This window comes from Pseudomicrostroma glucosiphilum, assembly GCF_003144135.1.
Source record: "Pseudomicrostroma glucosiphilum strain MCA 4718 unplaced genomic scaffold BCV69scaffold_5, whole genome shotgun sequence".
NCBI lineage: Eukaryota > Fungi > Basidiomycota > Exobasidiomycetes > Microstromatales > Microstromataceae > Microstroma > Microstroma glucosiphilum.
In genome coordinates this window covers 606599-619734 of record NW_020289917.1, presented here as the reverse complement: position 1 = coordinate 619734, position 13136 = coordinate 606599, and the positions used below count along the sequence as shown (strand labels likewise).

General features: G+C 57.1%; 8 protein-coding genes across 8 annotated transcripts; 4 read left to right on the top strand and 4 right to left on the bottom strand.

Moving 5' to 3' along the window:
• The first annotated feature begins 139 nt into the window (after positions 1–139).
• On the top strand, positions 140–1719 carry BCV69DRAFT_282233 (HAD-superfamily hydrolase). Its single transcript, XM_025492287.1, has 2 exons — positions 140–926; positions 1006–1719. The coding sequence occupies exons 1-2, from the start codon at positions 179–181 to the stop codon at positions 1659–1661; spliced, it is 1404 nt and encodes a 467-aa protein (XP_025348670.1). The 5' UTR covers positions 140–178; the 3' UTR covers positions 1662–1719.
• A 314-nt stretch (positions 1720–2033) lies between these two features.
• Positions 2034–3060, top strand: BCV69DRAFT_247907 (hypothetical protein; the record flags this gene model as incomplete). The annotated part of the gene is made up of 2 exons (XM_025490267.1): positions 2034–2258; positions 2347–3060. 2 exons carry the CDS (start codon positions 2034–2036, stop codon positions 3058–3060), a joined length of 939 nt encoding a protein of 312 aa, XP_025348669.1.
• On the bottom strand, positions 2980–4406 carry BCV69DRAFT_282231 (Cyanase). Its single transcript, XM_025492286.1, has 3 exons — positions 4008–4406; positions 3778–3917; positions 2980–3650 (listed from the first exon to the last, which is right to left on the bottom strand). Exons 1-3 carry the CDS (start codon positions 4304–4306, stop codon positions 3451–3453), a joined length of 639 nt encoding a protein of 212 aa, XP_025348668.1. The 5' UTR covers positions 4307–4406; the 3' UTR covers positions 2980–3450.
• A 230-nt stretch (positions 4407–4636) lies between these two features.
• On the bottom strand, positions 4637–6678 carry BCV69DRAFT_282230 (MFS general substrate transporter). Its single transcript, XM_025492285.1, has one exon. It carries the CDS (start codon positions 6259–6261, stop codon positions 5110–5112), a length of 1152 nt encoding a protein of 383 aa, XP_025348667.1. The 5' UTR covers positions 6262–6678; the 3' UTR covers positions 4637–5109.
• On the bottom strand, positions 6415–7142 carry BCV69DRAFT_172233 (hypothetical protein). Its single transcript, XM_025489503.1, has one exon. It carries the CDS (start codon positions 7029–7031, stop codon positions 6567–6569), a length of 465 nt encoding a protein of 154 aa, XP_025348666.1. The 5' UTR covers positions 7032–7142; the 3' UTR covers positions 6415–6566.
• Positions 7143–8982, top strand: BCV69DRAFT_172382 (hypothetical protein). Its single transcript, XM_025489505.1, has 4 exons — positions 7143–7403; positions 7481–8161; positions 8244–8526; positions 8621–8982. The coding sequence occupies exons 1-4, from the start codon at positions 7253–7255 to the stop codon at positions 8871–8873; spliced, it is 1368 nt and encodes a 455-aa protein (XP_025348665.1). The 5' UTR covers positions 7143–7252; the 3' UTR covers positions 8874–8982.
• On the bottom strand, positions 8918–10017 carry BCV69DRAFT_282227 (putative NADP-dependent mannitol dehydrogenase). Its single transcript, XM_025492284.1, has 2 exons — positions 9914–10017; positions 8918–9813 (listed from the first exon to the last, which is right to left on the bottom strand). Exons 1-2 carry the CDS (start codon positions 9975–9977, stop codon positions 9092–9094), a joined length of 786 nt encoding a protein of 261 aa, XP_025348664.1. The 5' UTR covers positions 9978–10017; the 3' UTR covers positions 8918–9091.
• A 336-nt stretch (positions 10018–10353) lies between these two features.
• Positions 10354–13085, top strand: BCV69DRAFT_282226 (ABC1-domain-containing protein; the record flags this gene model as incomplete). Its single annotated transcript, XM_025492283.1, has 3 exons — positions 10354–11824; positions 11921–12616; positions 12723–13085. Coding segments are annotated over exons 1-3 (2354 nt in total), but the record flags the coding sequence as incomplete, so codon positions are not given.
• Positions 13086–13136: the final 51 nt, after the last annotated feature.

Genomic DNA, 13136 nt, shown 5'->3' with positions numbered 1-13136 from the left:
GTGTGATGCTGCTCTTCTCCCTCAGAATGACTGACTGGCCTGACGCGTGTGGGGGCGTGCGCGCGCGGAGATGCAGCCTGCAGCCACGGCAGAAGACGAAGCTCGGCTACAGTGAGGATGGAGAGGAAGATAGACACCCCATCCTCGAATCTGTCTGACTTCTGCGAAGAGGAGAACGATGATGATCACTCTCACCCCGGCAGCTAGGTGGGGATCGCAGCAGACGCTCAGCTGCATCGCTCGGTCCATCCCCCGCACATTTGCAACCTCTGCTCGCCAGGCTTCCTCGGCCCCGCCCCACCCTGTAGCATTCTCCTTTGACATCGATGGTGTGCTCAAGCAAGGCAAGACGATAGTGCCAGGCGCCATCAGGGCTCTGCGCTATCTCGATGGACACAACAAATACAAGGTCAAGGTACCATATATCCTCCTCACCAACAGCGGTGGGCTTTCAGAGGAGATCCGCACAAAGAATCTTTCCGTCGAACTTGGTACAAAGATTGCGCCCCACCAATTCATACAAGCGCATACTGTGCTGACAAGCCTGTCGGAGAAGCTAGGCAAGGAGCGTGTGCTAGTCGTGGGTGGTCCTAATCATGCCATCACGGCTGTCAGGAAGTGTATGCGTCGGTATGGATTCGAGGACTTCTTCTTGGTGCACGATTTACAAGCGGCCGATCCGACCTCATGGCCGTATAGTCCTCTGGATCAGGACCAACTCAGATCGATCCGGAAATACAACAGAACTTTCAGCCAGAAATTCAAGGCCGTCATCGTCTTCCACGATTCGCGCGACTGGGGCAGAGATATACAGATCATGCTCGATGTATTGAGGGGAAAGGACAACGTCTGGGGTACCCTGGAGGATCAGCAGGTCTTGGGCACAAAGCCGCAAATTCCCGTCTACTTTTCCCATGGCGATCTGGGTGAGTAGATATGTCAGTGTGTGTCATCGTTTATGAGGCCGACTGATCTCAAGGCTGCCTTGCTCTCTTCGTCTCGCAGTGTGGGGCAATGAGTTCCCCGTTCCCCGTCTGGGCCAAGGCGCCTTCGCAGATGCATTCAAGGCCGTCTACAAGGCCGTCACAGGTCTAGACCTCCAGTACACGACCTTTGGTAAACCTTCGAAACTAACATACGAGTACGCAGATAAACTTCTCAAGGACCAAATAGCTCAGCAGCTCAACGCTGTGCCGAGCGGAAGCAACACCCTGACGGAAGCAGAGGCTCCCAATGCTCCTGCCATTTCCCCGACGACTCCCGATAAGCTCAAAGTGTACATGGTGGGCGACAATCCCGAGAGCGACATCCGCGGAGGCAACGACTTTGGATGGGAGACGTGCCTCGTGCAGACAGGAGTGTATAAATCCTCGCAAGGGCAGCCCAAGTACCCTGCTACGATGATCGTGCAAGATGTAGAAGAAGCAGTCAGGACTGCTCTGGAGCGGGAATGGGGACCAGGCGCGGTCGACACCGATGTGAGCGATGAACCAGATCCATCGCTGAAGCTCTCCACGTCTCCATCGCTCAAGACGCGTGGAGAACAGCCGCCACGCTCGGCCCAAGGCGCCTTGGGAGTTGCAAGGGACGTCCGGCATCGATCTGGGCAAAAGCGGTCTGCTAGCGAGCGGCAACCAAGGGCGGTTGCCGTTGAAAGTTGAATAGAATAGTGCCTTTAGACTGTATACACTATGTGCGATGACGCCTACAGTGGTCAGAGAGTGAGCTGTGTTCGCAAAAGATTGTCTCGTTTGAGGCGCTTTATCGTGCCGTACGTCTTCGAGGCCCTACTCATAAGGGGCTCCACGGAACGGAAGAGGATGACCTCGTGGCGTGCGGGCATGTGGGTGGGGCGCGTGGAGGCGTGCGGGCCCTTTGGTGACCAATCCGCATTATCCGCGCTCGGCCCCCCACTCAAGCCTCGTCTTCTCCACGTAGAGGGACGCCTCGGCTCCATTCCTTCTCGGCTTCGCTTCTTCTCCACCCATCGCTACCATTGCACCTCCAAGAACACACCCGCGGAATCTCTCAATATGACGTCCGCTATCCTCGCACCGACCATTGCGCTGAACAGCTACCTGAGCTCGACGTTCATTCCAACTCTGCCGCTCCCTCTGACTGCCGTGCTGCATGCAGCGCGAGTCTCCCTGGCTTACCGAGCCATCCGAGCTCGTGTCAGGGCCACCTATGGCGCTAGGGTCGAAGGCAACGAAGCTAAAGATGGCTGGATCCTCGATATTGCCGGCTTCCTGGTGATGGTGAGTGCGGTACCATGTTCAGGGCGGTAGGACGCGAAGGCAGAGACTGACGGTTGTGTCTATATACACCTCCCTTGCCTTCCTCCAGTCCTGGGGTGGTTCCTTCCTCACTTCTTACCTTTCCGGCAACATCCCCCTGCAACTCCTTTCCGTCGCCCCTCTGCTCACCTACGTCGGCGTTCACTTCTACCTGACCATCCTCCTCTCCTACATTCCCGTCTCTGCCGTCTGGCTCGACACCCTTATGCCCCTCATCGACGGCGCGACGCGTACCATGGCCGTGGTAGGAGGTGTGACTTTGGCCCGTACGAACATGAACCCCCTGGCAGCCCAGAGTCTCCTCTTCCAGATCATCCTCGGCACCATCGGAGCCTGTGGTGGTGGTCAGCTGGCCGGTACGCTCAACGTCTTCAACCCAGACCTGGTGGGCTGGTCCTTCTCGACTCCTCCTATCCTCAAGTCGCGTAACCTCCTGGAGGCCATCGACGTCATTGCTGCCGTCCTGGGATCTCTTACCTTCTCCATTTTCACCGGCTCTCACCCTGCTTGGACCCCCCTGCTTGCCCGGGCAGGCCTGGTAGACCCGTCCAAGTACACCAGGAAGATCTTCCACTGGTCGGACGCAGAGGGCAAGGCGGCCACGACCCTCGTCATTGCCGCCTGCTTTGCCTACCGGGCTCTCTTGACTCATTGGTCTACTCTGGCCCCCAAGAGCGTCGGGCAGAGGGTGGAGATTGAGCAGAAGAAGGAGAAGAAGGGAGTCAAGAGTGCAGCCATTGGTGGAGGTAAGGGCGCCAAGTAGGTGGTTGTGGGAAAAGCGTGAGGTGTGGGGAAGCAGAGGCGACATAATAGGAAGCAGTGAGAGGGACATTGTGAAGGACAAGTCGGAGTGCCGTTGGAGTAGCAGAGGAAGGGTGTGTCTCAGGCGTAGAATGGGGGGAAATGAATGAAAGACGCACGCTTCATGTCAAAGCAAAGGACTCGTAGCTACTCTGCAATTACATGTCATTTCTGCGCTGATGGTCCGAAGGTCAATCAGAACGAGAATTGCATGTAAAAGCGGCTCTAGTGCCCATCGGCCAGAGAAGAAGAGTGTTCCGAGGAGCCTCGCAGCCCACGCATCCCTCCCTGGCTGCCACTAACGAGCAATGCAAACCCCTCACGCCACTTCGTTTCAGTCTACCTCCCCCTCTCACCACCTCTTGTACTCCAGGAACTTTCCCTCAAGGGTCATCCTGATCCGGTCTCCCTTTGGATCGCTGATGCGCTCCACATCACCAGTAAAGTCAATGGCAGAGATGATTCCGTCCTTTTGCATCTTTTCGTGGACAATGTGCTTGATGGGGTAGCCGTAGACCATAACGGCCTCGTGAAGACGGTAGAGCACCGGGTCTGAGCGTAGGGGAGGGGGCGGCGAGGAGCAGAGGAGTGGAGGTGAGCGAAGTGTACGGATCGCGGGACAAGGGGCTCAACAGCGACGGTCAGCCCGTCGGCCAGCTGGCTAGGAACCGATACTCACCCTTCGGGGGCCACTCTCCAAGTCCCCTGTACGGGAAGTAGTCGGGTCCAAGAGCCTCGATGAGGTACTCGTGCCTGATGTCAAGCAGCTTCGATAGCGCCTCGACATCGGCCTTGTCTGGCTTGGCCTGGCCGTAGAAGCTGCGAAGGGGGTATTCGCCACACATGACGGGTGCTTTTGGGTCAGTCGAATGTATCCTACTGTCAACATCTCCAGCTTGACCGACTCACATGGCAGCAGTGTAGAGTTCATTCCTTCCAATGCCCTTTGCGACTTGTTCAAAAGTGAGTCCCTTCTTACCCTTTGCCTCGTGCAGAGTGGCAAAGATGGGGCTCTTTAGCTCAGCCAAGATGGGAGGCTTGTGCTGGGAAGCAGTAAAGGTGCCTGAAGAAGAGGACATGGCGGTAGATGTGGAGGAGAGGGAGCGATGTGCTACGATTGGGAGAGTCGAGGCTGCGGGGAAGACAGCAGAAGCGGCAGTGGCAGTGGCTGGACGCAGACAGTTGCGAGCGAGGAGTGGGGCAATCATCTTGGACACAGGCAAAGGGGCGAGGCGCTTGGTGTCTTATATATGTCGAGGCTGAAAGGGGGGGAAAGAGGGCAGAAGCAAGGCCGTCCTTGTCATCTGGCCCCCGGCATCTGGCTTCCCCGCCTACGCACACTGCACACCCACGCCGCACTGGCCAGTACAGGGCAACGCCGCGCCTTAGGGCCGTGACTGAAGCTCCGCACTGTGGAGAAGAACCGTCGGCGTCTGCACTTCCCCCGGCAACCCCGGAGAAGGTTCGGCTGCAGCGTCACGAGACGGCGGGGAGACGGCGGGGAGACGGCGAGGAGAGATGTTACTTCCATTGCGCAAGTCGCGGCGATTGACACTCTTCCTACGGGGCTCTTTCGGGGATAGCAATGCTGCGAATGGAAACATCCTTGTGCCTCCAAATTGCGCTACCCGCATCTGGCCGTATGTCGTGCTACCCCGCCTGCTTCCCCGCATCGCCGAAGTTGACCTGGTGGCTCAGACCTTCACCCCCGCTTTACTCGCCTCTACATCTGCGTCAGAGCTCTTCTTGCCCTCGCCGACGACAATGGGTACCTCAGCAGGACTAGTCTTGCCACTGCCACCGTCGCCACTCTCGACGAGACCACCAGCGACGAGCTTGTGCTCTAGATGCCAGCCGTCCTTGGCAAAGAGGGCATCGATCTCCTCGAGCACAAGACCTTTGGTCTCGGGCAGGAAGAAGTAGATGATGGGAAGCCAGCAGAAGTTGAAGACGGCAAAGATGATGTAGGTGCGGTAGCCTATATTCGCCAGGGCCGAAGGGGTGAATTTGACTACGATGAAGTTGCAGATCTGAAAAGGGCGCAAGGGGAGAGGAGGGGTGATATCAGTTGCTGGTTGCACAAGAGCTGGGCCCGCAGTTCTTCTGTTCTGCTCACCCAGTTGCTGCCCGTCGACAGTGCTGATCCCTGGGTCCTGATATTCAGCGGCAGGATCTCCGAAGGGATCATCCAGACGGTCGCCTGGAACCCAATAGAGAAGAACAGCTCAAAGAAGAACAGCATGGCAACGGCGGCATTCTTGACACCCGTCGTAGCCGTTTCCGCCTGGATATTCTTGACAAAGATGGTCTGCAACACAAAGACGAAAGACATCGCCGCGATGCAAGGGAGAAGCAGCTTACGGCGACCCACCCTGTCTACCAGGAAGATGGACATGAGGGAGCCAAGGATCAGGACCATATTGAGACCTCCGGCTAGCTTTGCCGAATCGCGACTGCCAAACTTGAGCGATTGGGAAAACAGCGTCGATGAGTAGTAGATGAGAGCATTGATGCCTCCCAGTTGTTGGGCAGCCTGGATGAAGCAAGCCAAGAACAAACGGCGTCTCGACCTCAGTACGTCGTCCTTCCAGCCATCGGACGGCTTGACTAGGCTGAGCCAACCAGACTTCTTGCTCATTGCTTCGTGCAGAATCGTGGCCTGGATGTCATTGAACTCCTCGAGGATCTCGCAACTGTCCTCAGGCTTGCCTCTCAGGCGAGCCAAGACCGTGAGTGCCTCTGCATTGCGGTTTCGCGTGGCATACCAGCGAGGCGTATCGGGGAGGATGAGCGCAATGAGGAAGATGCCGACGATGAAGACGCACTGCAGTGCAATCGGCACCCTCCAAGTGACATTGCCTTGAAGTCCGCTGAAGTTGAACCCGTAGCAGCACCAGTAGCTGAGGGCGATACCGCAGTTTAGCACGACGAGGTCGATGGCGACTAGCTGTCCTCTGCTGAGTGCAGGGCTCATCTCCGCCTGGTATACGGGTACCGAGGCATTGATCAGGCCCATACCGATGCCCGAGACTATCCTGCCGAAGATGACTACGCCAACGCTACTGCTGAACGTCTGTATGATGGCACCGATGAGCATCCAAATGGAACCGACGATGATGGTCAGGCGTCGCCCAAGGATGCCACCGATGAAAAAGGTCGACATTGCTCCGATGAAGCAGCCGATCTCGTACAAGGATACGATGTTTCCGAGGGTACCTGGCGAAGGGTTGTCAAAGGTGCGCTTGAAGCCGGGGGTGTCAATGATGCCACTACAGGGAGGAGGTGTTGATCAGTAGAGCAATTCAAGTTCTGTCCTAATCCGAGCTGGCCCTCCAGCACCCAACACAATTGACTCACCCAAAGACACCATTGTCGTAGCTGCACAAGGAGATTCAAAACGGAGAGAAACCCACAAAGGGTAGTTGAGTATACATGCTCGCCTCTGAACTTCCCCTCATCTCTTCTGTCTCACCCTACCAGGAGAAAGCCGAGAGCGCAGCAGGAGGTCACAACGCTCAATAGTGGAGTACCCGACAGCCCCACATCATACCCGATGAAGCCACTGGAGACTTTGCTTGGGCGAGTCATGGCAGACGACGAAGAGGAGGCGTGAGATCTGCTTACAATGGCTGAGAACAGTTGTGTAGGAAAGGAGAAAGGACATGGCAGCGCGAGCGAACCTGAGAGGATAGGGGTAGGTATTTGAATCGAGTCTGGGGTACGACGCTGACACCATGCAGCGGGCGTAGATCGATTTGCGGGGTACAGTACCTTTCCCGGTACCTGTGCGGAGCGGCCCGGCATCCGACCGACGCCGAGGGGTTGCTCTTGAGGCCCGAGATTTCCGTTCCCATTCTTGATGTCAGCAGACCATGCCCTAGAAATCCTGCGCTGCCCCCGGAAGCAAGAACGACTTTCGAAACAGGGGCTCATCCGGGCCGTCCCGTCCCGCGCTCTCACGCCGAGTCAAGCCGCCGGTATCTGTGTGCCTGGGACCTGACCGTACCAGACCCATTTGCGCCGCAGAGGCACTATAGACCCCGCGTGGTGGCCGGACTTACGACCGTATCGCGGTAGTATAGCTCCGGCGGTCCGCAACGAGGGAGCAAAGCGAAACCGAAAGCGAACTGCTCTTGACAAGCACCGAAATCAAGATGCCAATGAAGGGCTCGCATATGGTATTCAAGCATAGCCTTGCCATGGGAGGAGGAGAGAGCTGCAAGGCGGTCGACTCGGGCGGTGACACTTCTACCATTGGAGCTCCTGACTTCGTCAGCTGCCGACCAGACTTCAGAGAGCTGCTAGGTGAGTCTCACAGCCCGAACTCGAGCCACGGCGTAGAGGTCAGAGCTGATCCACACAGCTTTCTGTCCTGAATACAGGCTCTGACCCCAGACTTCGGCTGCTACTGCGCGACTCTCACGGCCGACCAATCTTCCACGAAGCAGGCATCTACCACCCCAACTCGGAATCCGTATGGTTGTCCAGCAATCGCATGCTTGTGAAAGCGAATGAGGACTGCACAGCATCACACCACCAGACTGCCGCCATCGTCCGCATTGATCTGAGAAAGATCACCAGCGACATGACGAGGAGCAACGTGCCGGCATTCGATAGGCTTGAGGATCTCGTCGATATCTGTGAGGAGCTTCCCGCAGGCCTTGCGATGCCAAATGGAGCTACCAAGTGGACGCTCGATGGCCAAGAGGCGGTGCTGTGGTGCGAGCAAGGACGTTACGCTCCTGTCGACAGTGTACATAGCTGTGAAGACGTGCACTCTGCCCTGGTCGCCTTCACCCCTCACTCTCGACACGACCTCTCAAGCGCCTCTACCTCGACACTCCTCGACAAGTACGAAGGCAAGCGCTTCTCGAGCTTGAACGATGTCGTTGTGCACGAGCAGAGTGGCGTTGTCTTCTTTACAGACCCAGACTATGGTATCGGCCAGAACTTCAAGAGGTCAAGACCGACCGAAGAAGATGATGAGTACGCGCCGAAAGTCCTGTACGCTTGGTATCCTCCCACTGGTGAGGTGAGGCTGATTGATGGTAGATACGACAAGCGTGAGTGATTGCTGTGTAGAAGGAGGGTTCGACCTGATTGAGCTCGCTGACACTCACACACCTCCTCGTCACCATCTTCCAGCCAATGGAGTCACCTTCATTCCCTCACCCACCTTGCCCAAGTCAGGCTCAGGATTGCTCTGCACAACCGACACGGGCGCCTACAACTCTATTCCAGACGCGCCTTTGGGGACCTTCAGCTTCGAACCGGCCCGCCCCGCGTGCATCTACACCTACAGAGTCGAGCCGGCGGCAGACCCTGAGCGGGACCCTTTTCCGGGGATCGCCATCGAGGAGCGGAGACTGCTAGCGCATTCGGCATGTGGTCCGCCAGATGGAGTGCATCCGGATGAAAAGGGCAACCTGTGAGTACTAGTAGCACATCGGATTAGCTTCTGCGAGGTAGTGATTCAGCTGGGCCATTAACACTCGTTCCCTTGTATCAAATTTCTGCGACAGATGGGTAGGCAGTGGAGACGGGGTCCACATCTACGACCCGTGGTGCCCCGCAGACAGCAAGCTCTCCCCCCTCATCGGCAAGATTGTCCTTCCCACGGGCAAGGGCAAGGGCGTGGCGAACTTTTGTTGGGCTGGGGAGGTAGTGAAGCAGCCAGGTCATACACAGAACGGACCAGACCAACAGTACCGCCTGCTCCTCTTTGCGGAAGACGAGTTGTGGGAGGCTCAGGTTGGCGCGAACGGTAGAGACTGAAGGAGCAAGAGCTCATGTCAGTGTGAAGCGGAAGGACAATGCTGCATGCTCACGATGGGATCCACGGATGGTAGACACAATGCTGCAAGGGTGGCTATGAAGGCCGAGCCAGTCTCTCATTGCTTACGTCTGCAAATTTTGCCATTTTCTTTTCTCTGTGATACACAAGTACATCTCACAACGTCCCCATCGCTTCCCTATCGTTTCCTGCCATCCGCTTAGTAGACGGAGAATCCACCGTCGGGTCGGAGGATGGTACCGGTCATGTAGCTAGACTTGTCCGAGAGGAGCAGCACGGCGGGCTCACCCTGCTCGTGAGGCTCAGAGAATCGGCCCATGGGTACCGAAGATGCCTGCCACTCGCGGATCTTGGGGTCCATACCGCTGGTCTGCTCAGTGTTGCAGAATCCTGGCTCCAGAGCATTGACACGGATGCTGTGGGGTGCCCACTCGGCAGCGAGACCCTTGACCATGTTGGAAACGGCTCCCTTGGAGGCATTGTAGAAGATCTGTGTGAGGGGCTCGTTGAGTCCCTTTTGGTTGTAGAGCGAAGAGCTCATGGACGAGGTGATGACGATGCTTCCCTTGGACTTCCTCTGGATCCAGTACTGTGCGACGGCCTGGCATGAGTTGAAGGCTCCCAGAACATTGGCGTCAAAGACCTTGTGGAAGTCCTCGGGGGTGAGCTCAGTAGCGGGCTTCACAACGGAAACACCGGCGTTGGCGGCGAGACCAGTGATGGGGGTGCCGAGGTCCTTCTCGATGTGCTCGATGGTGTCCTTGACCTTCTTGGCGTCGCTGACATCACACTGGTAGGCCTTGACCTTGACACCGTGCTTCTTGGCAACGCCCTCGGCGGCCTCGTGAGCCTTGGGGTGCGAGTGGAAGAGGATGGCTACGTTGGCACCAGCGCTGGCAACGGCCTCGGAGATGGCGAGACCTGGGTGGGGAAAGTGACAGGGGGTGAGACAAGGTCAACGGTGTCAGTCGAGAAGGTTCCATAGCAATCCGCCACAGGTATGAGGGTTGGTCCTACTCACCGATACCACGGTTACCACCGGTGACGACGACTGTTCCGCCAGAGAGATCGATTTGGTAGACCATTGTGTGTAAAGTTGTGAATGGGAGGACTGGGGTTGCTGAGTGATGGTGATGGTGATGGCTTAGTAGGTGCGTAGAAGATTCTCTTGCTTGCCTCTTTATCTACCTTGGCCAGCGCAGCCACACGATGTTCTCCCTCGAGGCGGCCAGGGTCCGCACTGCCTTCTGCCTGGCTCCTTCCATTGACCTCCACGCACGCCCAACAGCAATCGGATGACGTCGGCGCGCCCACGCCCAGGCACACACACACAAGGACTCGCAGGGGCCTCCCGTGGCTCCGTGCGACAGTCGGAACGGAGAGAGGCGAGGGAGACTCGCACGGAACGGCAGCAGGAACCTCCGCTTGTCAAAGCTCGCATACAGACACACGGAACGGCCAGGAGCACCTGAAAGCACTTCTTCCACTTCTTCCTCACCAAGCGTAGCGTATCGATTTTTGCCCCGGACCCGGCTGTGACGCTAGGCGTACTCAGAATTCCATGCTACGGCAGTCACAGCAATGGCGGCAGGCTCTGCTGTCTTCGCCAAGTTGGGCGACCAGCGGGGCCGGCAGTAGTAACGGCACCGCTCGGATCGAGTTGCGTCAGCTACATCGTCCAGCAGCGAAACGGTCCCCCTCGGGATGCCCTGCGTCTACCAGTCGCCTGCGTCCTCTTCGCAGCTTCTCCACAACCCCTCTTGTCTGCCAAGAAGAGAAGTCACACCCGACCAAGAGGAGCAGGCCGATCGACAATCGTCCCTTCTCCAAGAAGTATCCGCCCCCTCTAAAGGCTCCGGAACCCGTCACATTCGATCAACCAGCAATATCCAACCCCATCGAGACCCAAAAAGCTCACGAGAGATTTCAAAAGTACTCGAGGATAGGTGGGATCAGTGCTGCCGTTGCCATTGTACTGGGTCTGGGTCTGTACTATGCCCTGCCGAAGCTCCATGCGGACGAGGCCAAGCTGCAGAGTGATCTCGAGCTCAAAGGCCTCAGCATGTCCAAGGACGAGATGGAGGCAAAGGTACAAAAGGCTCAAGAGAATCTCAACAACGCGGGCAGCTTTACCGTACTGGCCGTCAAGCGGTCCACTGTCATTGCCAAGGCGGTCGGCCTATGCGTGTGGGACTACCGCAAGACTTTGAATGCCAAGTACGATTCGGCTGCCGAGAGCAACGAGGAGCTTCGCAAGTGCCATCTTCGAAGCGCCAATCGAGTGCTGAAGGCTCTGCAGACAAACGGTGGGCTGTACATTAAGCTTGGGCAGCACGTCTCGTCTATCATTCTGCTGCCCACGGAGTGGACAAATACCCTGAAGCCGCTACAGGATCAGAACCACGCCACGCCTTTGCACGAGCTTGAAGCCATGTTCCGCCAAGAGACTGGCTCTTCTTTTGCAGAGTCGTTTTCGGAGATTGACGAGAAGCCCCTCGGCGTCGCCTCTCTGGCTCAGGTGCACAAGGCGCGAGATCGCAAGACGGGCCAGTGGCTCGCCATCAAGCTCATGCATCCCGACGTAGAGCGCTTCAGCGAGGTGGACATGAGGACCGTCAACTACCTGGTGAAGTGGGTCAAGAGGGTTTTCCCGCAGTTTGAATTCACCTGGCTGGCAGAAGAGATGAACCAGAACATGCCACTGGAGATGGACTTCAGACACGAGGCTCAGAACTCACGGCGAGCCGCTCAGGACTTTGACAGGTACAAGAAGACGACGGTGTATATTCCGAAGGTACCTTGGGTGTACAAGAGGGCAATGGCAATGGAGTACATTGACGGTAGACGGCCAGACGACTTGCAGTACCTGGCGGACCACAACATCGATCGCAACCTCGTCTCACAGGAGCTGAGTAGGGTATTTGCGCAAATGGTGAGTCGCAGCGAGCCGAAGCGGACTGTCCTTGAGTGTGGTGAGCGTGGCGATGCTCACGTGAGACCACGCCTCTTTCTGTTCCGCCATTCGCAGCTCTACATCCATGGCTTCTTCCATGCAGACCCTCACGGAGGCAATGTCCTCATCCGAAGCAAGCCCAAGCAAAGTCGCTCTCCGCACAACTTCGAGGTGGTGCTCCTCGATCACGGTCTGTACTTTGACATAGAGAAGGACCTCCGCACCGACTATGCTCGCTTCTGGCTCAGCCTCCTCAGTCGCTCTACCCCCGCCGTACAAGCCGACCGGAAACGACTCGCAAAGAGGATTGCTGACATTGGTGATGACCTGTACCCCATCCTCGAGTCGGCCATCACTGGGAGGTCAGGTTTGGAAGGTTCGGACCCCAAGAATCCGCACGGGGTCAAGGGCAAAAAGCGACCTTCGTCGATGCTGGACATGCAGACTGGATCCGAAATGTCGGAAGAGGAGCAGGAGCATATCCGAAAGACGGTCATGGAGAGGGAGGGCCTCTTCCTCAGTATTCTAGACTTGCTCAGGAGAGTCCCCCGTCGCATGCTCATGGTGCTGAAGCTAAATGACCTTACGCGGTCCCTGGATGCCAGCTTGCACACCACCCACGGCCCTACCAGGCCATTCATCATCGCTGCGAGGTACTGTGCGCTGGCCGTCTGGGACGACGATCGTGCAAAGTTGAGGGAGAAGCGTAGGGCGTCTGGGTGGAGCTTTGGTGTGGTGAGAGAGTGGCTGCACTGCTGGACCAATTACCTCGTGAGTCTGAGCGTGAACAGCAGGCAGGAATGGCAGGCATACTTGCGTGCGAATCGCATAGCTGAACGGTGGTTTTTCTTTTTTCCCCCTCCCACCTCGCTCTCAGTGGTTCTACCGCGGCCTAGCCTTCCTCGAGACCATCTCCAACATCCGCGCCGGCACATCCAAGATCCTCGTCTTCTCCTCTGCCCTCGTCACTGGCAAAGGATGGCACGCCGCCACGCAAAAGGCCTCTGGAATGGAGGATCAGGCAAAGAGGAGGTCCAAAGAGAAGAGAGATCAGGAGACGGCGAGGAAGTCGATTGAAGGGGAGAAGAAGAGCGAGGGGAAGGAGAAGAGTGGGAGAAGCGCCGGTGGTGGTGGTGGTGGCGGTGGTGGTAGTGCCAAGGGTAGCTAGAGGGGCGACCTCATCTGTAGACGCAGGCAGACACGAGCGGACTAGAATGGAACAAAATGGGATGAACCGTACTTTCATTTGCTCAGATGGCGGAGTGCAAGAGAAGCAACAGGTCGATGCGGA